Source organism: Rattus norvegicus, chromosome 10, assembly GCF_021556685.1.
Source record: "Rattus norvegicus strain SHRSP/BbbUtx chromosome 10, alternate assembly SHRSP_T2T, whole genome shotgun sequence".
Classification (NCBI taxonomy): Eukaryota; Metazoa; Chordata; class Mammalia; order Rodentia; family Muridae; genus Rattus; species Rattus norvegicus.
The window spans coordinates 76831248-76856242 of record NC_141543.1 but is presented as its reverse complement, the minus strand read 5'-3'; the positions used below and the strand labels follow the sequence as shown (position 1 = coordinate 76856242).

The 24995-nt window shown below is 40.0% G+C and overlaps 1 protein-coding gene across 1 annotated transcript in view; it reads left to right on the top strand.

The window, feature by feature from the left end:
• The window catches only part of Brip1 (BRCA1 interacting DNA helicase 1), a 125698-nt gene that overhangs the window by 85617 nt on the left and 15086 nt on the right, over window positions 1–24995 (top strand). Inside the window, exon 17 of the mRNA NM_001430230.1 lies at window positions 23204–23316. Coding sequence (NP_001417159.1) covers window positions 23204–23316 — 113 coding nt within the window. The remainder of the gene's footprint in view (window positions 1–23203; window positions 23317–24995) is intronic.

Sequence of the window (24995 nt, the reverse complement as noted above, 5' to 3'; positions counted from 1 at the left end):
GGTCCGAAGGCTAAAGGGCTTGCAGTCTGAGATCCAAAGGTAATAGAAAAATATACCAGCTTCAGAAGGACAGCAGAGAGCTTTGTTTCCCTCTTCTGTCTTTACTTCTCCCTTGTGGCCCACAGCTGAATGTCTTCTGCAGTGACCTTTCTGACCCACCAGCCAGTATCTGGAAATATATAATCAGACACACAGAAGTAGGTAATGATTCACCTATTTCCTAGGTATCCCTCAAATTAGTCAAGCAGCATCCAAAATGAACACCTCAGTTGGCATTGTCATCTGTCTGGACGGTTTTTGTTTTTCCAGGCATTTGAAGGTGCTAGCAATGTGAGAATAAGACATGGCATTTCCTAGCCACTGAGCGGGCACACTGATCTATCTCCTTACTCCCAGGGTACAGCCATGTAGATACATGCCAAAAGGAGAGTGCTTTCAGTAGCATAGTCACCTTCATTGTTGTTGGTATGTTAGTAAACGCTATGCACTGTACACTGCTTCTCTAGGAGAGAGGTCTTTGGGTGACATCAACAATAAATAAGCAGTAGGTTCTTCCATCAGCTCCTAGTCTTCCCAAAACCTCTGCACTTCACATTTTTTGCTTCCTCAGGAGGGTATGTCATCCAGCGACTCACAGCCTAATCCTTCTAGAGGTTGCTGGCCATGACAGTTTCTACAACTACCAGTGTTCTTCTGCAAGCACGCTAGGCTGTGTCTGCTATTCTGAGATGGCTGGTGCTGCCCAGACATCTGCTCTAGCAGTGACACATGCTCTGCAACATCCTGTGTTCACCATCAATAGCTTCTAAGCTGAGTTCTGCAGAAGTCCAGCTCTGCTGTTGGCCTGATGTTGCAATTGCCTGTTGGTGTCCTACTCGTGTCTTGGCATTTTACCCTGATCCTGCAGTGTTTCGTGAATGTACTTTATTACATGTGGCCAACCTCTTTCATCTCACATACTACACATATTCTTTTAGCAACTTAAATATATTTCCCCTTAAACAGAGTCCTTCCATTTTTGCTCATATTCTTTCTAAGTTTTAGACACACAACACATTTTTCAGAAATTGAAAAGATGACAAAGTAAATGGCTAATACTAGGCTACAGTAAGTATTACACTTCAAAGTAAGAAAGTCCAAGAGTATTCATGTCAGACTTGGAGTACTCATTACCTTTAAGAGACACCATCGCAGATGCCAAGAAGTGCATGCTGAGAGGAGCCTGATATAGCTGTCTCTGAGAGGCTTTGCCAGAGCCTGACAAATACAGAGGCAGATGCTCGCAGCCAACTGAGAACTGAGAACAGGGTCCCCAATGGAGGAGTTAGAGAAAGGACTGAAGGAGCTGAAGGGGTTTGCAATCCCATAGGAAGAGCAACAATATCAACCAACCAGACACCCCCCCCCCCCAGAGCTCCCAGGGACTAAACCACCAACCTTAAGAATATACATAGACAGACCCATGGCTCTACCCGCATATGTAGCTGGTGATGACCTTGTTAGACATCAATGGAAGGAGAGGCCCTTGGTCGTATGAAGGCTCAATGCCCCAGTGTAAGGGAATGCCAGGGTGGGGAGGTGGGAGGGAGTGGGTGGTGGGTGAGGGAGCACCCTCATAGAAGCAGGGGGAGGAGGGATGGGATAGGGGGTTTCTGGAGAGGAAACTGGGAAAGGGGATAACATTTGAAATGTAAGTAAAGAAAATATCCAATAAAAATTTTTTTAAAAAATGAAAGCAAAAATTCCCCTCCAACAGGGAGGGGAATAGGGTGAAGAACTCTGGGTAGGGGAGGCAACATTTGGGATGTAAATAAAATAATTAATTAATTAAAAAATAAAATTATGTAAATGACCAAAACAAAAAAGAAGAGGAATTATCAAAAGGTACTTTATCCTTTCCCATAATTTTTAGTGAAAAAAAAAAAAAAAAAAAAACAAAAAACAAACCGCTTCAAAACTGGTGATCATATAATATTTGTTATATTATTCTTTGCTAGTTTTTCAAAAATTCTTAAAGTTAAAAAACATTTATAAGACAATATCTTTTATTTTTTTTTTCTGCCTTCAGTCTGACAAATGTAATTCTGGGCCTTGCTATCACACAAAACTTGTTAATACTTTCCTTCTCTGTTAATCAGCTTTTCATTGCTGTGATAAACAACCTCCAAGAATAGAAGCTTTGTTTTACTTATAGTTTGGTAGGTTTCTTCCATGTTTGCTAGGCCCCAAAGCCGTATGCTTGTGGCTAGGCAGAATGCCATGTCAGGAAGGAAGCAAAGAGAAAGGACTATGGTCCTAGTGTGTCCTCATAGTAAGGGACACCTGAGCCATCTTAACTTATGCTAAGCTCACCCCTTGGAGTTTTTTTTACAACTTGACCAAAGTTCCACAAGCCAAGGAACAAACCTTTAATATTCTGGCCTTTGGGAAACTTTAATTCAAACAGTAGCCTAGTCTTGTTCATCCCTCCTCCCCACTCCTTCCCTCCTTCCCACCCCTTTCCCTTCCTAACTTTTTTCCTTCCTTGGGTGTGGTATGGTGTATTTACACAAATGAGTGTATATGCCCATGTCTGCATATGCAGAACAGTGTCTTCCTCTATTACTCTACAACCTTTTTTTTTTTTTTTTTTTTTTTTTTTTTTGAGATAGGGTTGTTGCTAAACCTGGAGCTCACTGTTTTGGCTAGGCAGCTGGCCCCAGAGTTCTAGGAATTTACCCATGTTCCCAGCATTAGGGTAATAGGCATGTGTGGTCATGCCAACTCTTTGTCTGGTTGCTAGGCATTCCTACTCAGGTCTTGCTTGCATAGCAAACACCTTTACCATCTGTCTTAGTTAGGGTTTTGCTTCTGTGAACAGATACCATGACCAAGGCAACTCTGAAAAGGATGACATTTAATTGGGGCTGGCTTACAGGTTCAGAGGTTCAGTCCTTTATCATCAAGGCAGGAGCGTGGCAGCATCTAGGCAGGCATGGTGCAGGAGGAGCTGAGAGTTCTACATCTTCATCTGAAGGCTGCTAAGAAGATTGACATCCAGACAGCTAAGAGGAGGGTCTTAAAGTCTAAGCCCACAGTGGCACACACATACTCCAACAAGGCCACACGTACTCCAACAAGGCTACACCTCCAAATAGTGCCACTCCCTGGCTATGCATACTCAAGCCGACACACCATCTCCCTCACTCCAGTAGCATTTCCTTATCAGCGATATCAGGCGTAAAGGAAAGAGTGTTTCACATTGTCATTTGTCCTCATCAGTCTTGTGTATCAAATCTAAACCTTAGTAACTTGAAATAGTAATAATTTGTTGTAGATCACACATCTTCAGAGTGTGGCCGGCCAATGCCAGTTACTGGAAAATATTTATTTGTATGCCACAATGGACTGTAAAAGAAATTCCAAAATTTCATGTTTGGGTGAAATTCCATCAAGTACTGTTGTTTGAGGAAAGAACTAGGAAATCCAAAGCCGTGAAAAGTTTGTCAATAATATTTTCTTCCTGTTTCTTTATACAAATTTTAAATGTAGGTATATGATCCTTAGTGAGTAGATTTTTCTATCCAATACAAAATAAACATTCTTTCTTACATCAAAAATGAGTTCCCTGTAGACCAAAAAAAAAAAAAAAAAAAAGTGGTAGAAAATAAAGTTTTTCAATGTATCCTGCCACTCTCTGGGGATTGGCATTGGTCGTTTCCTCTGTCCCGTGCTTTTGTCCTGTAGATCTTCACTGGTGCCCTTTTTATGCTCACTTGCTTTGTAATACACCAAGAGGTTGAAAGTGCTTTATCGAAAGTGCTTGGGGCCAAAAATATTTCATTTTGGAATTTTTTAAGTTTTAGAATATGTACAGATTTCACTGTGACGTCTCTCATCTGGAAATCAAGTGCTCTGGACACTGAAACGTATTGTGCTCCATATCAGTCACCATGTGGCAGACTTCAGATCCTTCTTCCTGCTCCTCCTTCCTTTTGTGAGTAGGCTTTAGTCATTGCGTTCGTGTTTATATCGAGAGTCAGAGCTTAGAGATTGCCTCTGCCTTCCAACCACTGGGTTTAAAGCGTGTGCCACCATGCCCCGCTACTACTTTTTACATGTTTTAAATTAAAATATAGTCACATCTTACTCCAGCCCCTCAAATGCTCCCTCCCCTCCCTTTCAAACTCACGGCCTCGGCCTCACGTTCTTTCATTATTACTGCTTTAGATATGTATGCAAATAGGTATGCAAGTGGAACCTGAGTCTGGTTAGTATTGCTTGTATGGATATGTTTTAGGACAGCCACTTAGGGTCAGGTAACTGTTTTTTAAAAGACAGAGTCTCACTAGTAGCCCTGATGGGCCTGGGAATTTCTATGTAGACCTGACGACCCTTAGACTCAGAGGTCTGCTACCTCTGCCTTCTGAGCGCCAGAATTAAAAGCATGTGCCACCACACCAGCCTTTATTACCTCCTAAAGCACGTACCCAAGGTTCATTCTTGTGTTCTTCTGACTACTTATGTCATAATCTGCCGGATTGAAGATGTTGGATTAGCTGAGTCTTCTCAGGGCTCCCTGGGCTGCATTCTCAGCTGTAGCTTGGGCTTCACTCCCAAGCTCATTCAGGTTACTTGGCAGAATTCAGTGTCTTAGTTCTAGAGAATCAAGATTCCTTAGAACTCAGGAGCCACTTCTGTTTCTTAGAGACTACTCAGTGTTGAATCTAGCTTGGAGATCCTCTCCAGCAGGGTCTGCAGACTACTTCCTTGTGCCAGTCAGCTCAGACAGGAACTTTTAATCCTGACACCGATTCCCCTTTCTTTGCCATACAATGTCAAGAGAGTGGTTGTCACATAACCCAAACTCCCTGCTCTGTGCTCACTGCTCTCACTGGAGAATGTATTGATGTGACCCGTCATTGGTCACCTTGGGGTCCGTAGCCATGATGAGTCTCATACATACATCCTTCAAAACTACTTCAAATTGCTGGACTTCATATTTTTGTGATACTGTTTGTCACGTAGAAATAATCTGTAGGCAATGTCTATAGGCAAAAGCTGTTTTAATATTCAAATAGAAATGAATCAGATTAACCTCTGCATTATTTTCTGTCTTTCATTTGAATTCACATTTTTAAAAGTCCAGGTCCATGTCTGAGTTAGAAAAGTGATTTGAGCAAGAAAAAGAAGGCAGTGACATTATTTTTATGATACTAATTTTTCTTAAGTTTAAGGAAGATTATGGAAGTAAAAAATTAAATACAGCTTAAAATTCTGACCTAAGACTTCACTGCCTCACTAGCAGAGCCTGGCTTTTAGAGAGACAGGAAAATGGATATTAGAGCCAAAACTATGACTTCGTTGGCTGTGACCAGGATTTCCTCTTCCCACCGTAGGGACTAGAAAGTAGAGGTAGGAAAATTTCATTCTGGAGCCAAGTGTGACTTGTTTAGTTCAAGTCATAATTTATTACTCATTCTTTAGGGACCTGGGAATAAAGAGCCCCACTATGAAATGTTGATAATGGGCCGCTCTGAAGGGCCAGCATTAAGCTGACTTTCCCAGTGAGGATTTTTTTTTCACTTCCACCTTTCCCAGATGCTTCTGATCATTCTGAAAGAACATACTTAATCATATAATAGTGTAAAAGAAAATTTTCTGTGCACTAAACTGAAGTGCTTGAGGGACAAGAGAGGGAACCCAGACTTTTCTGTAAGTACAGGTTGTAGGAAAGCATAACTTTAAACATAATTGTCTTCTCCCTCCCTCCCTCTCCCTCTCTCTCTCTCTCTCTCTCTCTCTCTCTCTCTCTCTCTCTCTCTCTCTCTCTCTCTCTCTCTCTCTCTCTCTCTCTGAACCTAACTAGAAGCACAAACTACTATAGTGGGTTCTGGGAACATAGTAGCACACTGTCTATAGCCCCGTGTCTCATGCAGATCATAGTCTAGCAAGGAATACCGATGTGAAAGCAATAAACAGTCAGCGCTGAATGAGGGCTGTGAGAGAAAGTACAGGAACTATGAGACTGTTGCAGCAGGTCTTTATGGGTCGGGTAAGGCTTCCTGAGGAAGTGTTATTTAATCTGAAACAGTAAGGAAGGTAAGAGCGGTGTCGGCGAGCAGACGGACAGCAGTAGTCTCAGCACAGCAGTGCATGCTAAGACCCTTGTAGGTGAAAGAAGATGGGAGACAGTTTCCAGGAATTGCAAGAGCACAGACTTGGGGAACTGGGACAATGACCTGTGAACTCAGGCTGGGAGAAGCATTTAGAAGCCAAATCACCTAGGGTTCCATATGCCGATTTCAGGATTTGGGATTTTATTCTGTACTATGAGAAACCTGATCCAGGAACGGAGGCTAAGGTCAGAGTAGAGTGGAGTTCTGGTTATAGTGTAGCATCTGATACAGAAACCCACCTGGATCTAGCCCCAGTAACAACATCTGCTTCCCAACGGGGGATGGCCACATATATAAACTTAAAGCACGGTAATACTAAACTCAGTAACATTTAGGAAGCCAACAGTTTATAGTTGGAATGGTTGGAAATACTTAGGCCGAATAAGTTTAGTCTAAATTACGTACACCTTACTTTTACTCAGTTTTTCTAGCCTAAAAAAAAAAAAAGATACTGGAAAGCAGTTTATAAATACATCTTAAATTTAAAAAAGAAATAGTTTAAGTAAGAACCTAAGTTGATCACTTGTATGTTTGCCCTGGACAGTAAAAATGAGGAAACAACACCCTTTGAAAGACAAATGAATGACAAAACAAAAGATGCACAAAATAAATTAATGAGTTGTTGTGGTTACTTCTCTCCCCTCCCTACCCCGTGCTAGAAATTGGACCCAGGGATCTGCACATAATAGACAAACACTGGGCCACAGAGCCTCATCCCCGGGACCAATCGTCTATTCACTAAAGGGGTAAAGACAAGTAGTATATGATGGATCAATGTTTTCTTAATTTATTTTCTTTCATTCCTCTGAGGTTTTTGCAAACACAGGGACTTTGTATATTAGTTTTGGTCTCAAACTAGGTCTGAGTTCTAGACTCACTTGTCACCGAGGACACTTGGAGATTGATAGAGACTTTTGTTCCCACTGACTTGTTGACACAACATAATTACAGCACTTCCTCAAGGGGACGTAGGGAACTAGTTTTTGACTTCTCTAAAAATCAATGTCAGCCTGTCCCTCAGCACTGAGTTTGAGTTGGGATTTCAGTTACACAGTCTTAGCCAAAAGTCTGGGAGGCGACAGAGTTATCCTATCAGATCCTGTTCATTCTGTCAGACCTGTTCTAAAACTACAGGGTACAGACGCATAGAAGGGCTTCAGGTATGTCACTCAAGTTTTCCAGCTATAAAAATCTTGAAGTATCAGATAATATAAGTTGTAATGTATATCACTATTTACAATATTAGTCTTCCTGGTTTTGACTGAATTTAATAGTTTGATAAAAACATGTATGGTACCACTTCCATAATTTGGGAGCTGAAGCAGGAAGATCTCAAGTTCAAAGCCAGCCTGCTCCATAAGGAGCCTTTAGTAAATAAAGAATCACTTAAAGCCTTGGAAATGTAATGCTTTCTAACTATAGGACTTAGTCTGTGTGTAAGGGAGTATAGTGGTACAGTAACTCACAGTGTCTCTTTCTACTGTATCATTTTAGCAAATTTGTGGCCTTGATATCAGAGTTTGTCAACCCTGGCACTGTTGACCTTTCGACTACTACAGTGTAGAATCATTAGCCAAATCTCTGCCTTGGCTCACTATGTACCAGGAACAGTCTCTTATCTCAAGTACACTATATTGCAAATAGCTTCTTAGAGGCAAAATTTAGTTGAGTACCAGTCCTTTACATATAAAATATATACATGTGAATTGAAATGAGCAATTTGCAAATATTGTGTGTGTGTGTGTGTGTGTGTGTGAGAGAGAGAGAGAGAGAGAGAGAGAGAGAGAGAGCGAGAGAGCGAGCTCACGGCTAGGCATCTCTCAATTCTTCCCTCTCTGTCTCCTAGCACCAAAATTACAGGACACTTAACCACCTTTTTTGTTTAGTTGGGTTTTGTTTTGTTTTGTTTTTTGATGAGAGTACTGAAGATCCAAACTCAGGTCCCTTCACTGTACAGCAAGTAAGCACTTTACCCTCTGATCCTTTTTCTTAGCTCCTATATTTATATTAAATGACATCCACCAAGTTGGAAAACAGTGGAATATAAAATCTCTTGGTCCCACCCGCCACAGCCACAGCCCTGCTCCTGAGAGGCACTGGCGCTCATCACATGTCTGTCTAGGGTCATTATTTAAGGAGTTGTAGTAATTACTGACTTCCTATTTGAAATAAGGATTTTAGCTGAGTTAGTCTACATTTCCATTTTATATGTCCTTTCATATATCCTCTCAACACTGTATGAAAGTGCAATTGTTTTCTTTCGAAATCTATTGTCAATGATCACATCATGGCTGAAAATACCGTTGTTCATGATAGTCAACGTTTTCCTTCCTGTCTTAAACTTGAGAGGTAATAATACTGTTTATCCTCCCCTTTATTTCTGACTGGTCTCTCCACGTAGCCTGAGTTAACCTTAAACGTATGTGGTGCCTTTCTGCCTCAACTTGTATGTCTCATGTGCCAGGTCACTGGCTTCCTGGGATCTTCCCTTTCTTTTAGGGTTTTGATTGCATTTCCTGGGATGTAACCTAACCTCGTGCAAGTGCTCTTCCATGAGCTTTACTCACAACACCCATAGTTATGCTCTAAGGAACAGGGTGTTTGCTGTGTTGCCAAGGCTGTCCTTGAAGCCTTCCAAGTAGACAGAACTGTAAGTTTGTGGCACCATACCCAAGCTTCTCTCTCACCTCTGTAGGGTACACTTCTCACAGTTTTCTCTGTTAGTTCTTAGCCTCCTGCTCCGTGGTGCTGGCTTATTTTTTATGAGGCTCTGAGGGCGCATCAGTCTGAACTTCCTCTTTTCAGTAATCACTTATCAGTTGCTCCTCTTCATTATCTATATGGGATTTAGGGCAAGATCTTTTTTTAACACAACTCAAGTTTCCAAAGTGCTATGATTCTGCGTGTCTTAGTCCACACTCACACGTTCCCATGTGAGAAACTTGGAGTCACACACTCCTGACAATAAGAAAATTAGAGCTTTTAAAAAATCAAACTTTCAGTTACTTTTTAAAGGCCCGTTTTCCCTGGTTTGGGGTCTTTTTAAATGCTTTGTTTATGTATTGTGTGCACATCTCGCATGTGTGTGTGCACCATGGCACACAGGTGGAAGGCAGAGGACAGCTTTCAGAAGTTGAGTCTCACCTTCCATTTTCCTGAAATAGGGTTTCTCTTGTTTCGCTGCTGTGTTGTGTTCTCCAGGCTAGCTGGCCTGCTAGCCTCAGGTGTCTCCACCTCCCATCACTGAGAGCACTAGGATTACAGGTGCAAGCCACTGCATTTAACCTTGTGTGAGTTCCAGGACTCGAAGATGGGCTGACAGGTCTTTTTGACAAATGATTTTTACCCACTGACCTATATCTCCACTTTCCTATTTTAGAAGATAATTTGGATATGATAAAGATCTAGACAGCAATGGTTTTCTGTTTCATTAACACCTGGACTACAGTGTTAGTAAATTGAGTTTTAACAGTTTACAGGGTGTGTGTGTGTGTGTGTGTGTGTGTGTGTGTGTGTGTGTGTGTGTGTGTGTGTTTCATGGGAACTGGGAACACTTACTACATACCTTGACCTCAGAATCCTCCTCTTCAGCCGGTAGAGCAGACCAATGGGATTATAGGCATGAACTCTCATGCTGGCTACTAGCTTCAGTGTTTTCCAGTATTCAGCTAATATTTTTTCTTACACTTATAGTTTTTCTTGTTTGTCTTCTTAAACATTTGATCTTGTGGGGGCTGGAGAGATGACTCAGTGGTTAAGAGCACTGACTGTTCTTCCAGATGTCCTGAGTTCAAATCCCAGCAACCACATGGTGGCTCACAACCACCTGTAATGAGATCTGATGCCCTCTTCTGGTGTGTCTGAAGACAGCTACAGTGTACTCACATACATAAAATAAAATAATTCTTTAAAACACACACACACACACACACACACACACACACACACACCACATTTGATCTTGCAAAATGTGACTCTGGATTTGAGTCTGTTGTCGCCAATTCCCCCAGCGTCATTATGCCCATTACTGTATCAACCTTCTCCATAAGAGTTCCTGCTTTCCTAAACAGAGTTAATAGTTGTCAGCATGAGTAAGTGTAGAGCTCTGTAACATCTGAAAGAATACTGCTCATTCCCCCTAGTGAAGCCTCTTAACATGCTCTGTTCTTTTAAGAGCCCGTGGTTCTGTTTATAGCTTCATACTGCTTTTCTGCATAAGATATAATTACAGATCTATTGTGTGTATGTGAGGGGTGCAGAGGGTGGAGAGTGAACTTACCTCAGCTAAGCATACACTTTACCATGGAGCTTCTCGCACATCAACTATTTCATTTTGCATAGCTGTGATTTCTAGATCTTCCCTGCTAGTTATAAGACTTCTACAAGAAAAACAGTAGAATGTAAAATACTTGAATAAAACAATATTTAAATTAATACAGGAGTAATCATACACTCACGGTCATATGTCTCTCCATTCCCTTATTTTGTGTAACTACTTTAAAAAGCAAATAGACCGCATAGATTGTAAAGTGACCAAAAAGTATTAGGAAACATATTAAAGAGTATTTTTTATTTTTTTTATTTTTAAAAGATTTTTTTATTTATTATATATAAGTACACTGTAGCTGTCTTCAGACACATCAGAAGAGGGCATCAGATCTCATTACAGGTGGTTGTGAGCCACCATGTGGTTGCTGGGATTTGAACTCAGGACCTCTGGAAGAGCAGTCAGTGCTCTTAACCGCTAAGCCATCTATCCAGCCCAAGAGTATTTATATAAGTCATAATTTTTCAGGACATTTGTTGAGCAATTGCAGAAGTTATTGAGAAAAAGATGTTTCAAAACTAAACAATGCTTTCTAGTCTGCCAATGTACCTATTTTCATTGTTTTTTTAGTGAAAGTATATTCAGTTCATAAACTAAAGAAATTTATGTTACCTAACTTATTCAGTAGAATAGTTAAATAATTAGGTGTTAAAACCTTGATTTGAGGTGACGAGCCTCAGGTAATAACTATAAACTGTATAATCCTATGACATTTTTCATGTTTATGCAACAGTATATTACAACTAAACATAAAGTTCTCAGAATATCTCTTATTGGATCTTAGAAAATGTGAGAATAGACTTGAACACACTTGCTTTCCCCTCCCCCTTCATTGCTGGATATGGAACTTAGGCCTTACACACACCTTAGACAAGAACGCTATTTCTAATATTCCCCCACTCCTACCTCCTTTTTTCCTGTCTTCCCTTTTCTTTTGTTGTTGCTAACTTGTCTAGGCTGGCCTTGAACTTGGAATCTTCTTGCCTTAGCCTCTCGAATAGCAAGGATTACTACCAGCTTGTACCACTGAGGCCTTATTACTGCTGGCTTGCACCACCAGGAATTTTGCCAACTGACTTTCAATATGTAATGCTTTCCTGTTTCCTGTTCATTGTCTTTATATTCAAGCAGTGCATGAGGTAAGGTTGGCAGAAATCATTTTCCTCATTTTTACAGGAGAAGAACCTCAGAAAAGGTTTTGGGGAGAACTGTGGCTATTCACAGTCTTCAAGCCATGCGCATTTGCAACTCTGTTTCTCTCAGAATAGACAGTAGCTTGAATGGTGGAATTTTTCAAAGCTGATAACTGAAGCATTTGCATGTTTAATCTAAGCAATATCCTAGCGTGGTTTGCCTAACTAATGCCTAGGACTCTATTAAAGTTTTAAACGAAGTCCTTTCCAGAATAAGAATGATATAATTTCCTTCATAATTTAGATAATTAACTCTTTTGCTTTTAATAGACAAATGTTAATTTCTCCTTTTGCTCTGTGCTCTTATCCTGACAAATGATTTAGGTAATGAAGAGCTGAGACCTCACTTCCGTTCTGACAAAGATGATTTGTGTCATTATTGTCGAAGGATTTACATGGGAGTGTGTAAGCGTTACCAAGTCCCCAGTTAAATACTCTGAGGAGTAGCCACGGCTAAGTTGTTTAAAGTAATGGCGGTGACTACGTAAAGAAGAGACGATACCCAACTTCTCCAGTCTCTTTCCTGGGGATTGAATCTAGAACCTTGTGTGTGCTGGACAGGGATAGTCCTGAGCCTCAGCCCCGCTGTCTCTTAAACTTCAAATGGTCGGGTGGTTTTTTTTTTCAACAGCTACAATTTATGACACAAATTTTAATAAATTTCTCTAAAGTATTTTATCTAGAAGCAAGTGATGTTGCTATTACTATGTCTTAGTTCCTGGTTCTTTTTAGATTATTGTGGTTATGTCCTCTAATGTAACAGAAAGTTAACAATTGAAAACTGTTTCTAATGTACTTTTTTTAATATCATTATTATTTAAAGGGGAGCCTGGCTTCTTAACTCTTGGCAGAAACTTTTTTCCCTCATTTAAAAAAAAAGTTCTATATTTGGTTGAGTTGGTGTTTCAGAAATGTTGAAAATATGCCAAATGAAATAAAAACCAGTTACACTCCTTTTATCTAGCCAAAATATTCCACATTACAAGGTCTTAGGCTCAGTTGAGAGCTCAAACTGTTGGAATTTATACTGTGATACAATGATAACAGTGTTTACACTTCAGTGTAACTGTGAGCAGTAAATGTCTCTCTCTCATGCAGTCTTTGTCTCCAGCTTGGGTTTGCTGGAAATGCCAGGGTTTAAAGCTCTACCTTGACTAGAGTTAAAACTGTTCTTCAGTACTTACCAGAAAAGTATGTTTATTTTCCCGAAGTATGCTTTCTTAATATTATTAATCAGTGGCTTTAGATGATCGTTTGTTCTTTTTTTTTTTTTTTTTTGGTTCTTTTTTTTTTCGGAGCTGGGGACCGAACCCAGGGCCTTGCGCTTCCTAGGTAAGCGCTCTACCACTGAGCTAAATCCCCAGCCCCTCGTTTGTTCTTTTTTATTTGGTTGTTCGAACTTTAAATTTTTGAATTTAATTTGGCTTTCTTATAGGTAAATATTATATGTTTAAGCTATTTCCCCATCCCTCCTACCCTGACTTTGCTCACTGCCCTCTACCTATTTGTCGCCTGTGTTTCCCAGACACTTTCACCTCTACTTTCACTTTATATGTGCATTTATGAGTGTGTGTAACTATATATAAAAATCTAGAAATCTTAAGAGAAACATTTGTCTTTCTGAGACTGGCTTAATTCGTTTAATATGAGTGTCCATTTGTATCCATTTCCTGCAAGTAACATAGCTTCATTCTTATTCATAACTGAAACAATTGCATTGTATTTTGTACCACATTTTCTTTCTCTGTTCCTATCTATGGACACCTAGGTGATTTTATACTTTTGCCGATGTGAGTTATGCTGTCATTATCACTGATATACAAGTATCTCTGATATTTTGACTCTGATATTTTGACTCAGAGCCCTTTGGGTAAATACCTAGGAATTATGTATATAGCTAGGTTTTGTGTTAAATTTGTTTTTAGTTTTTTTGGAGAAATTTCTACACTGATTTCTGTAATAACTGAGCTTGGTAGCATTTCTACCAGCCATATGTTAGGACTCCCTTTTCTCTATCTCCTTGCAAGCATTTGTTGTTACTTGTATTCTTTTTTTTTTTTTTTTTTTTTTGGTTTTTTTTTTTTTTTTTTTTTCGGAGCTGGGGACCGAACCCAGGGCCTTGTGCTTCCTAGGTAAGCGCTCTACCACTGAGCTAAATCCCCAGCCCCGTTACTTGTATTCTTAATGACTGGCATTCTGACTGGGGTAAGAGAGAATCTCGGTGTCGTTTTGATTTGCATTTCTCTGATGGCTAGAAAGGTGGGCTATTCCTTGGTCATGTGCATTTCATCTTCTGAGAACTGCCTGTTCTTTTTTTAGTCTACTTATTGACTGGGTTTTTAATTTGTTGTTTAATGTTTTTAGTTCTTTATGTGTTCAACACATTAACCCTTTGTTGGTTGGATAGCTTTGCTCCCATTAGGCAGGCTTTTTTATTTGACAGCTTCCTTGGCTGTACAGAAGGATTTTACTTTGACAAGGTCTTTGTTGGTTGTTGAGCTTTTTTTTTGTTGTTGTTGTTTTGTTTTGAGATAGGGTCTCCTGTAGTCCTGGCTCAAATCACCATGTAGCCCACCCTGGCTTTAATGTCTTTCTCAGCCTCTGGAGTCCTAAGATTACAAGTGTTTCCCACCCCACCTCAATTGGAAGCTTGAAGCTTTAGTCCTCAGGAAAAAGAAATTGCTTCAATTAATTGCTTTCATGAGGGCACTGCTGAGATCATAGTTCACATACCATTTTAATTTAAATAAAATCTGCTTTTGTGTGGGATAGTGGCGAAGTGAAGAACTGCATCTGTAGTTCTAGCTCATTCCTGTCAAACCACTTGTTTCTTCAGAAACTACTTACAAAATTAATAAAGGGGGCTGGAGAGAAGTCAACATCTAAGAGCACTTCCTGCTCTTTCACAAGACCAGAGTTCAGTTCCCAGCACTCATGATGGGTAGCTCACAACGATCTGTAATTCTGATTCTCTCTTTACAACCACCTAAAACTCTAGTGCCCTGTTCTGGCCTGTGCAGGAACACACACACACACACACACACACACACACACACACACAGATACACATACACACACACACACAAATTTAGAAGTCTAAAGTCTCATAGATTACTGTTACATAGGGGCTGTTTACTTAAGACTAATATTGTTTTTGGGGATTAATAGAAAATTGAAAAATAATGTAAGGTTCAAAATTGTGATATAACCTTGATATGGTATAAAATCCTTTGGATATGAATAATTCTTTTTATTTTAATTAGTGCTCTTTTGTATTTTGTTTTTCTAGATAGTGTTTTTCTGTGTAGCCTTGGCTGTTTTAGAACTTGTTCTGTCGACTAGGCTAGCCTTGAACTTAGAGTTCAGTCTGCCTCTGCTTTCCACATACAGGAATTAAAGATGTGCACCACCATGCCTGGCTTTACATGCATTTTTACTATGAATCATATTTGCTTCTAATAAAATTGAGACATGGATAATTAAGGAACTTATTGTTTGGTCTCAAGTATATTATGATGTAAATCAAAATATAAAATCATTTTTAAAAAAGGCAAAACTTTTTTTTTAAAGCCCTGCAGTGGCACATGCTTTTAATCCCAGCATTCAGGAGGCAGAGTCAGACAGATACCTGAGTGCAAAACAAGCCTGGTCTACAGAGTGAGTTCTAGAACAGCCAAGTCTACACACACACAAAGAAACCCTGTCTCAAGGAACTCCCCCCCCTCCCCAAGAAGAAGAAAAATAAGAAGCCCTCCTATGAGCTGTGCTTGAATGCGGTCTGTTGGCCCTTACATCCTCGCGTGGTGCACACTTTCTCAGCCACAATAAACAGGGTTACTTAAAGGGCTGAGCCAGCCGAGGGAAACAATGAAAAAGCCAAATATTTAGATGATGATGAATAGTTCTTACTTTTCCACTCCACGACTGAGAAGCGGGTTAAGTATATCCATGGGCTTTCATTTGTAACTTTTGATAAAGTAACTGCCTTTCTCACTTCTGCTTACACACTTTTCCAAAATTATACACACACACACACACACACACACACACACACACACACACACACACTAATATATTACGAATGTGGGGTGAGTGACTTACACCTCTCCCAGATAGCATAGCTGATTCTTGTTTTCAATTTGGGGGAAGGCTTGTAAAATGTATTTGAAACGTTATGGTAGATGATCCAAAAGATCATCTTTCCAAACCGTCTTGAGCCCAGTTTATGGTGTTTACTTGCTGTCAAAACTTAGAAGAAACATTCAGAGTTAACATCCGTAATGTAAAATGTCTGCCTTGTTAGGCATTAAAGACGCATTGGTCAACAGGTATGATGTTATTCAACTGTGTAGCTGATGTGAGCGTGGGCATGACCTCCCAAATACATGAAAGACGGATGGCTTTGACAGTTACTGGATGGCAGCGCTTGCCCTGGGCCCTTTGCTGCTTCATAGCAAAACTCTGTTTCTTTGGAAAGCATGCCTGGGGAGTACGGATGTTTATGAGGCTGGGCAGGCGAAAGTAAAAAGGTTGTCTTTTGACATTTCAGCAAATCCCTTCCAGCCCTTGCTTTCCTTAGCATTTAGGCTACTTGCTGGCAGGAGAAACTGGCTTTTTCACATATGCTACGTGTCATTTTAAATTGAGCATTGATTTTCATGGCCGATGATCATTGTACATACAGTGAAACTCTAGAACCATTTCTCATGGAATTTAGTTTTCCCAACTCCTGTTTTTAAATAGGAAAAGTAAAGCAACAGACTTGACCTACCTAATTACATTAGCGAGGGTCATTGGGAAAAGCTGTGCAAGTGTTCATTTCCACCACGCAGCTTTCAGTCCTTACGAGAGCCAGCTCAGACCTGATCCAAACCCCAGCTTTAGTCTTTTCACTCCTAATCTTCTCATCTGTAATATAAAGTAATATCTTCCTCGTAAAATTATTAGGTAAATTATGTTACTATGGTTAATCAATATAGATCTGCATAGATCTATAAAGAAACTTAAGTGGGTGCTAATATTCTATTCTAAGAACTTTGGTTCCCATGTTTTCCAATTTTGAGATTTTAGCTAATTCTTAATCTCAATTTTATTTCAAAAACTTGATCCCTTACATTTTCACTGATTTGAGACAAGGGATTGTAACTTGCCAGACTGTCCTTAAACTCCTAGCTATCCTGCTGCTTCTTCCCCAACTTAACTCTCAGGTGTGCACTTCCGTGCATGGCTTATTGTCAACTGTTACTTTTTGTTTAGAAATCTAACCTGGGCTAAGCCAATTTTATCTTTTTCCTTAAGCGTACTTATCTTCTCTGGTACCTCCTGGACCCCCTTTAGCTGGAAAGTTAGAGAGCGTTTGGGCATTTCCCTTCACTTCTACTTGGTGACTCAACGTCCTGTAGGTTGATGCTCTTACAAACTGGACCTCTTCTCTTCCTCTCCTTCTCCAAGCCAGGCCCTCACTATCTTAACACTACATTCGTGGACTAGCTTCACTTCTCAGCTGGCCTTGCGTCCATACACCGAAGCTGACATTAATGTCTTAACGTATTCATTTGGTACAGTCTTTTCTGTTTGTAAGTTCTTGTCAGGCAGAAAACATTTTTACCTCGCCTTGCATTCCTATTATCTAGAACAAACAGCTTACACCCAGCCCAAACTGCGTATTCAGTGTTTCAGTTTCCATCATTTTCCTGCACTGTTTCGATTTTTATACTTTCAGTGCTTTTTAAAAAAATATTCTATGTCATTCTTAAGAGCTACTTCAAACTAGCTTTTTTTTCTACACTCAATTAGTATGAAAACTCCGAAACTGTAATACGTTCAGTCACCTGTCAGCACCTGTGGCAGATTGATTCCAGAAGACACGGAGAAAAGACCATATTCAGATGATCAGTCTCCTGTGTAGAATAGTGTGGTGCTGCGTCCAATCTATGCCTATTCTCTAGTGTACTTTAAATCATCTCTAAATTATTCTCAAGACCTAGTATAAGTGCTACAGAGCTGTTTCTCTGCATGACTTAGGGAATAATACAAAAGTTATAAATGTTCAGGGTAGCCCGAGGGGAGGTCCCCACCCCTGTACTTCCTGTCAGTGGTCGGTCGATTCCACTTCCTTAGAACATATCAGTATGGAGGAGCAGCTGTCCGCTAGCATATTTTGAACTTGAGTTCTTTTAAGGAGAATTTTTGTTATATAAAAAAGCAGTTCATTCTTAGGATGATATAAAGCTTGAACAACAGAGACTCGGAGGCTCTTGGGGGTAGCAGTACTGGGAATTAAGTCGACAGCCTCACACATCCCAGCTAAGCACTCCGCAGTGAGCTTCCCTCTGCCAGCCCATGGCGTATTAAATGCATTGGTACTGTTTTAACTGTGATTTGTTTAGACTGCCACTGAATGACCGGCTTTGGTTCTTTTACACAGGGTCTTTTTAGTGTACACGAATTTACTTTGTTACTTTGTTTACTGATGTGCTTGCTGATCATTGACTCTGTTACTATATTTTCAATTGTACCATTCTCATTTGAATTTGTAAAAATTTCTACTTCTAAGGTTAAAGAGATGGCTCGTTAGGTAAGAGTGCTTGTTCTGTAAGTTTGGGAACCTAAGTTTGAATCCCCAGATCCATCTAAAAGCTGGGCATGGGCATGTATACCCTGTAATCTCAACATTGTGGGGGAGACAGACACATCCCAAGAGCTGTATGACCAGCTAGTTTAGCCTAAATGGCAAGCTTCAGTTCAGTAAGAGACCCGTCACAGGCAAGAATGCATAGAGAACTAGAGGAAGACTCTTGAAGTCTTGTCGTGATCTGTGCATGTGTGAATACAGGTGGGTAACACACATACTACACACACGTGTACACACACATGCACACACATAAATCTTAAGAACAAAGGCACACAGTTTAATGACTAAAGTCTGAATCATCTTGGCAGAAGTGAACATTTTTAGGGTGTGTGTGTGTGTGTGTGTGTGTATGTGTGTACGTGTGTACATGTGTACATGCACATGCACATAGGTTTATTTGAGCCACTTGTATGCAGGTGCTGTCATAGGTTAGAGGGAGAAAGGTCCCCTGAAATTGGAGTTACAGGAGGTTATGAGCCACCTGATATGGCTGCCGAAAACTGAGCCCAGTTTCTTTGGAAGAACAGTAAATGCTCTATTACTACTGCACCACCATCCCCCTAAACCGTGTGTTTTTATCTTACTTAAATATGTTTCCAACAACTGCTTTAAAGTCCTTGTCAGTCATTCTCAAAGCTGCCCTCATGCTTCCCAACTGGTGTGTTGCTGACTGCATTCCCTAATGTGCTGCCTTCCCTAATGTGTGTCATGTTTTCTGAGTAATTTTTCATTGTATACTACACATTATGGTACATTATAGAGATTTTAAAGGCCTATCTCTTCTGTGGAATATTGATTTTTGGTTTTTATAGGCAATTCAGTTAACATCTGGTCATCTTAAACTTGTGTAGGCGTGGTTCGATTTGTTACTGAGATCTCAGGAAAACACTCAGTCTTTATATTGTTTCCTCAGGGTGTAGTCAGACTTTGGTTTAATTCTTTGTTGGGGTTGATTTAGAATAGGCATTACTTTGAATTGCTTTTATTAATAACATAGCACATGGCCTTTTTGATATCTTAAAAGGCTGTCAGGCGTTAAACCAGTAATTATAGCTATCAGCAGTCTGGCAATTACAACAGCCCTAAGCATTCTTTGGCCCCTTTTTCGTCATTTTTTATTCTTAACCTGAGTTAGGTGCCGTCTGGTAAACCATGGGTGAGTCGCTGTGGAACTTCAATCAGGGGCTGACAAGCTTGCCCAGTTTCCTGTGGCCTGTTGTGCATACTTGCTAGATTGGGGTGACCTTTCCCACCTTAGGACTGTAAATAGGTCACTGTTTCCTGAGAATAGATAGGTTTTTAAAATTATCTTAAATGTATCTATATAAATGATACAAGGACTATAACTTTATTAAGTGTTTCTTTACTTTTTCAAAAGTTGTTCCTAAAAGTATTTAATAGTTTATCCTTTCTTCACTGATTTAAAATTGCCCCTCATTATGCCAAATGTTAGACAATGGTCGTTTTCAGATCCTGTTCTAGATTCTGGTGTTCAGTTTATCAGGTCCTGTTATATTATCCGGTATGTTCTCACCATATCACTTAAATAAGTGTGTCTTTAAATATAACTGAACACATCAGTAGTTACTGTGTAACTTTTTAAATAACTAACTTTGTGGTTGTTTTATCCCATTCAATAAAAATTTCCTAACAATTTAACTTAAAGACATGAATTTATTGTTGGTGATGTTGTGCAATAGGGGAGACTATGAACTTGGATAACGCAGAGCTCTCAGACACTGCAGAAGCCTGTCTTTCAAGCCTCTAATGATACACAAACTGGAGCCTGAATTCTACCCTAGGAAGAATTTAAACATAAAATAACCCTTCTAACCAGGGTGTCTTCATTTGTAGATGAGAGGGATTAAAATAGTAGTTATCAGTCACCCTGTGCAGTCTACTATAAAGTATATACAAGGTTACATAGTGAGCAAGGTAGACAGATACTGTCAGTTTGCAGAGTAGAAATATATTAAATAATTCTCCTTGTATGGGCATTTTTTTCTTTAAAAATTTTTAATATAAATACAGTCTCAAGGGATTAACACAGTAGATATGCCCACCTGCTTAAAGAACTAGAAAAGTGAATGTTACGATGAGACACTGTTTTTAGATATTCAACACTAGGTCCAATAAATGCAAAATACAGTGGGCGCCACTGTACCAGGCCGGAGTAGGAAGGACGAGGCAGAGCTCAGTAATCTCACTGATGTGAAGAGAAGGCTTCATGGCAGTGAGAGTTTACAAGGCAGAGTACCAGAGTTGGAAAATAGTAAGACATCATACAGAGGACAAGAACAGCAGCAGACTTCCAAGCCTGCACCAGTCAGAGAATGATTTAGCGCTGTCTTCACATACTAAAAGAAAAAATTGTCAGCATGGAATTCTTGCTCAAAAATGAAGACATAGCTTATAATCCCAGCACTCAGGAGGCTGAGGCAAAAAGAGCATGTGTGAGGTTAGCCTGAGCTACAGATTAAAGGACCCTTTGCCACACACACACACACACACACACACACACACACACACACACACACTCACACACTGTATAGTCTATATATACGCACACACACACACACACACTCACAGTCACACACACACACATATAAAAGATATTTACTACTGCAAAGGGTAAAAATGTGTAAAGCACATAGACTAAAGTAATATTCTAATACTTGTTTCTGAATTTGAAGTATGTGGCATAGTCATATAGTGTGTTAAAATGGGGGGGGATTTAACAATGCATATAACATTTCTGTACTTTTTTACTTTTATGTAAATCTAAACATTCTAAAATTTAAAAATAATTTAAAATAAGTGATATTATTTAAAAGCATCAGAAGAATGTGTTATGGTTTTATAGTATTTGTAAAAGTAAAATGGCATAAAATTCATAAAAAGGAATGAAAGTCTATTGTGTACGCATGCCATTTGTGAAGCAGCATAACACTATTTTAAGGCAGATTGTGTTGTTAAGACGTGTATCATAAATTCTAGATCAGTGGTTCTCAACCTGTGGGTTGCAACCCCTTCTGGGGTTGTATATTAGATGTCCTGCATATCAGATGTTTACACTGCAGCTCTAATTAGTAGCAACAGTGCAGTTATGACGAAACAATGTCATAATTTTATAGCTTGGAACGGGAGGGAGGTCACTTCAACATGCGGAACTGTATTAAAGGGTCACAGCATTCAGAAGGTTGAGAAGCCCTGGTCCAAAGCAATCTCTAAGAACAAAACTGCAAACACTAAATGCTGGAAACATGGCTCAGCAGTTAAGAGCACTGGCTTCTCCTCCAGAGGACCTGGGTTCAATTCCCAGCACTGACATGGTGACTTACATCTATAACTCCAGTTCCAGAGAATTGAATGCCCTCTTATGGCTTCCAAGGGCACTATAAATACTCATACATACTAAATTAAAAAGGAAAGGGAAAATTTAGGGATTAAAAACACTAGAAAAAATTTTGATCCAATAAAATGGAATTGTAGATGGGACAATAGGGAAGATAGCAATATAGTAATTTTAAGTTTGATTATAACAATAAGCAAGGTTCATGGCAGAGCCCAGTCGTTCCAGGAAATGCTGAGGCTACACCACAGGCTACACGCCCAGCCCTTGGGAAGCAAACAAGTGTGTAGAAGAGTGATGGAAGAGAAAGAAGTGAGCAGTAGGTGGTGGAGAGATGAGAAACAGAAAAGCCAAGTGGCGAGTGTGCTCTGAAAAGAGGTGAAACTGGAGGCAAAAGCAGTTGCTGGTCTTGCTTCTTGGGAAATGATGAATCCAGTAACAAATGCAAGTGGACCTCTGCCTTCTTCCTTTGAGAAAACTGACTGGTGTGTGAGTCTCCGTGACTCCCAGAACTACATTCCAATCCAGGAAGAATAGTGCCTGCAGAGTGGAGTTCCACAACTTACTATGTCTGCTCAATTCTAGAGCTGACATAGTGAGCCTCCCTGAGGGCATGAGAGGAAAGTTGGCCCCGCCCCTTATCCTGAAAGTGTGGGAGAGTTGACCCTAGTAGAAGGGTACCAATGAGCTAGTCCTGCTCCTTGCTGGTTGCCACAGACAAGAGTGTAGGCCTCACCCCTCATCTGGGCAGTGTGGGAGAACAGGCCCTCACAGCTTGGGTGCAGGAGAGCTGGTGAATAGACCAGCTCAGCTCCCACCTAGGCCTCGATCCAGGACTTTGAGTTAGCCTACCCTACACCTCCATCTATGAACTGCACATGGAGGGGCCAGTCTTACAGAACTAAAGCTGCAAGATCTCTGTGACACAGGGCAACAACAGAATATTCGAGAGGAGGCCCAGTAAAGAAAGTATATCAGAAGTAGAGGCCTAGAACCAGACCAGTGACTCATTGGAGTGAACATTTACAAGTGAAGCTGTTTGGACAGAAGGGTATGTTGTGACACTGCCGCTTGCACAACGGATATGTGTGTTTCATTTATATATTTTAATATGAATGAATTCCCAAGTAATATGCAATCTGTATAGACACAAACAAATATATACTGTCTAATAACACTTATTTGAAGTTTCAGAAAAGGCAAAAACAAGCTAGTCTGTGGCTGCCTCAGCCAATAGAAGGCAGTCAACTGAACAGAAAGCAGTGTTGGGAATGATCTGTATTATCAGGATGGTGGCAGACTGCACAGTTGCTAGAACTTACGTTATACACCGAGAATGTGGATCTTACTGCGTGGAGATGCTCTCATGTACATGAGAGAACCATGGAAATGTACGAACGAGTAAGACTTGAATAAGCTGAAAAACTCAGATGTGCAAAACGAAATACTCTAAATAAGATGTAAAATGTTAGGTATTCATCCGATGTTTAAAATAAGTTTTATTTATCAACTACACTTTTTAATGTTTAAAAAAATTAGGTTGAACTAAAACGACAGTACAACGACCACCACTCAAAATTGAGAGGTCTTTTGCCTGGCCGTCAATGGTATGAAATTCAAGCATACAGAGCCTTAAATCAGGCTCTAGGCAGGTGAGTAAGTTAACATGGATTACAGTATGACTGTCTATGGTTTGTCTGTGCCCAAGAAGAGGGAGTAATGTTTGCTACTTTTAAAAATCAGTTTACTTATATGTCAGAAGAGGGAGTTGAGACCTGCGGCAAGCACTTTGCCAACTGAGACATCAGTATTATCCCCAGCCTGTGGAATGACTTTAAATTATCATCTCAAAAGTAAGTTTTAGGGTTGGGGATTGGGCTCAGTGGTAGAGCGCTTGCCTAGCAACCGCAAGGCCCTGGGTTTGGTCCCCAGCTCCGGAAAAAAAAAAAAAAAAAGTAAGTTTTATTGTAGCACATAAGCTTCCAGTTTATAACACAAAGTAGATTTGTGCAAACCAGTTTAAAGATTAATATTCTGGGGGTTGGGGATTTAGCTCAGTGGTAGAGTGCTTGCCTAGCAAGCGCAAGGCCCTGGGTTCGGTCCCCAGCTCCGGAAAAAAAAAAAAAAAGATTAATATTCTGTGTATGTGACATTATAATCATCCTTGCAAACTTTTGTTTTCCAGTGAAGCTATAAGATGTTCAGGTAATTCAAACAAAGGAGAGAGTCCTGACAGGAGGACAGTGTAACATATTTAGAGTTCAGCAGGAGATCTGTAACTAACCCTTATCTGAACCAAGCAGATCTGGAAAAGATTTCTCTCAGGTGTTGTGTGTACTCACATTGCACAAAAATGACAAGATTGTGTTTGAATTCATTTACGTGAAGCCAATGACACAGGATATCGGGTAGATTAATTCCTGGAACACATCACTCATGCCGCTCACAATGCCAGAACTTTGTGTGTTCTCGTCAAACCAATTATATTGGGAAGCCGCTGCAGGGCTGCCAGTCCTAACTGGACATGTGGTTTCCTTGGCACCCAATCACTGCACGTTTTTCCTTGAAGGGTCTCATTTTCTCTTCCTGATGACTGACTCCTGTTTTTGTTTGAAATTATAATATTCAGCTAATAGTTTCTAGGAAAACTTGAATATAGACTTTTAAATTCTCGATTTTCACTTGTTACACTTATTTTTATAAAAATAACTTTAATATAAATAACACCTGAGCTTCAAGAAAACTTATGAAATACAAGTTCCATTGCATTCTTTATGATTTATAAACTCTTTGTCACATTTGGTTCTTCGGTTGATAATACTACTAAGAGTACAAGTTGGAACTTTGTAATTTAACTTTCTTGGTTTATTTTCAAACTTAAATCTGAAAATCAATTACGTTGCTGAACTCACATGGTTATTAAGTGGCCCTTCACATATTAGCCCCATCTGCACTTTCGAAACTACAGACTTGCTTTTTTATCCATATTCCCTACCTCTATCCTCTAACATTTTCACCATTAAAAAAATATATTACTATTAAACCTATCATTTTCTGGCATGACACATAGACTTCTACGCTGTTCACGTGGCAGAGTAACGGTTGAAGTCATGTCATGTGTGGGTGCCTTCCATTTCTTCACCCAGAGCTGTTTACACCCTAGCAAACACATGAGGCTGTGTACGTTTTCCCTACTGTGTGCATGTCTCATCGGCAGGTAATAGCTTGTTATGTGTTTGTGTGCCTTCCCAACATGTGTTTACACTTGCGTTCTCAGCGGCCTCCTGTGTCTCAGTTTGACATTGCAGTGGTGACACTGTTCTGCAAAGTA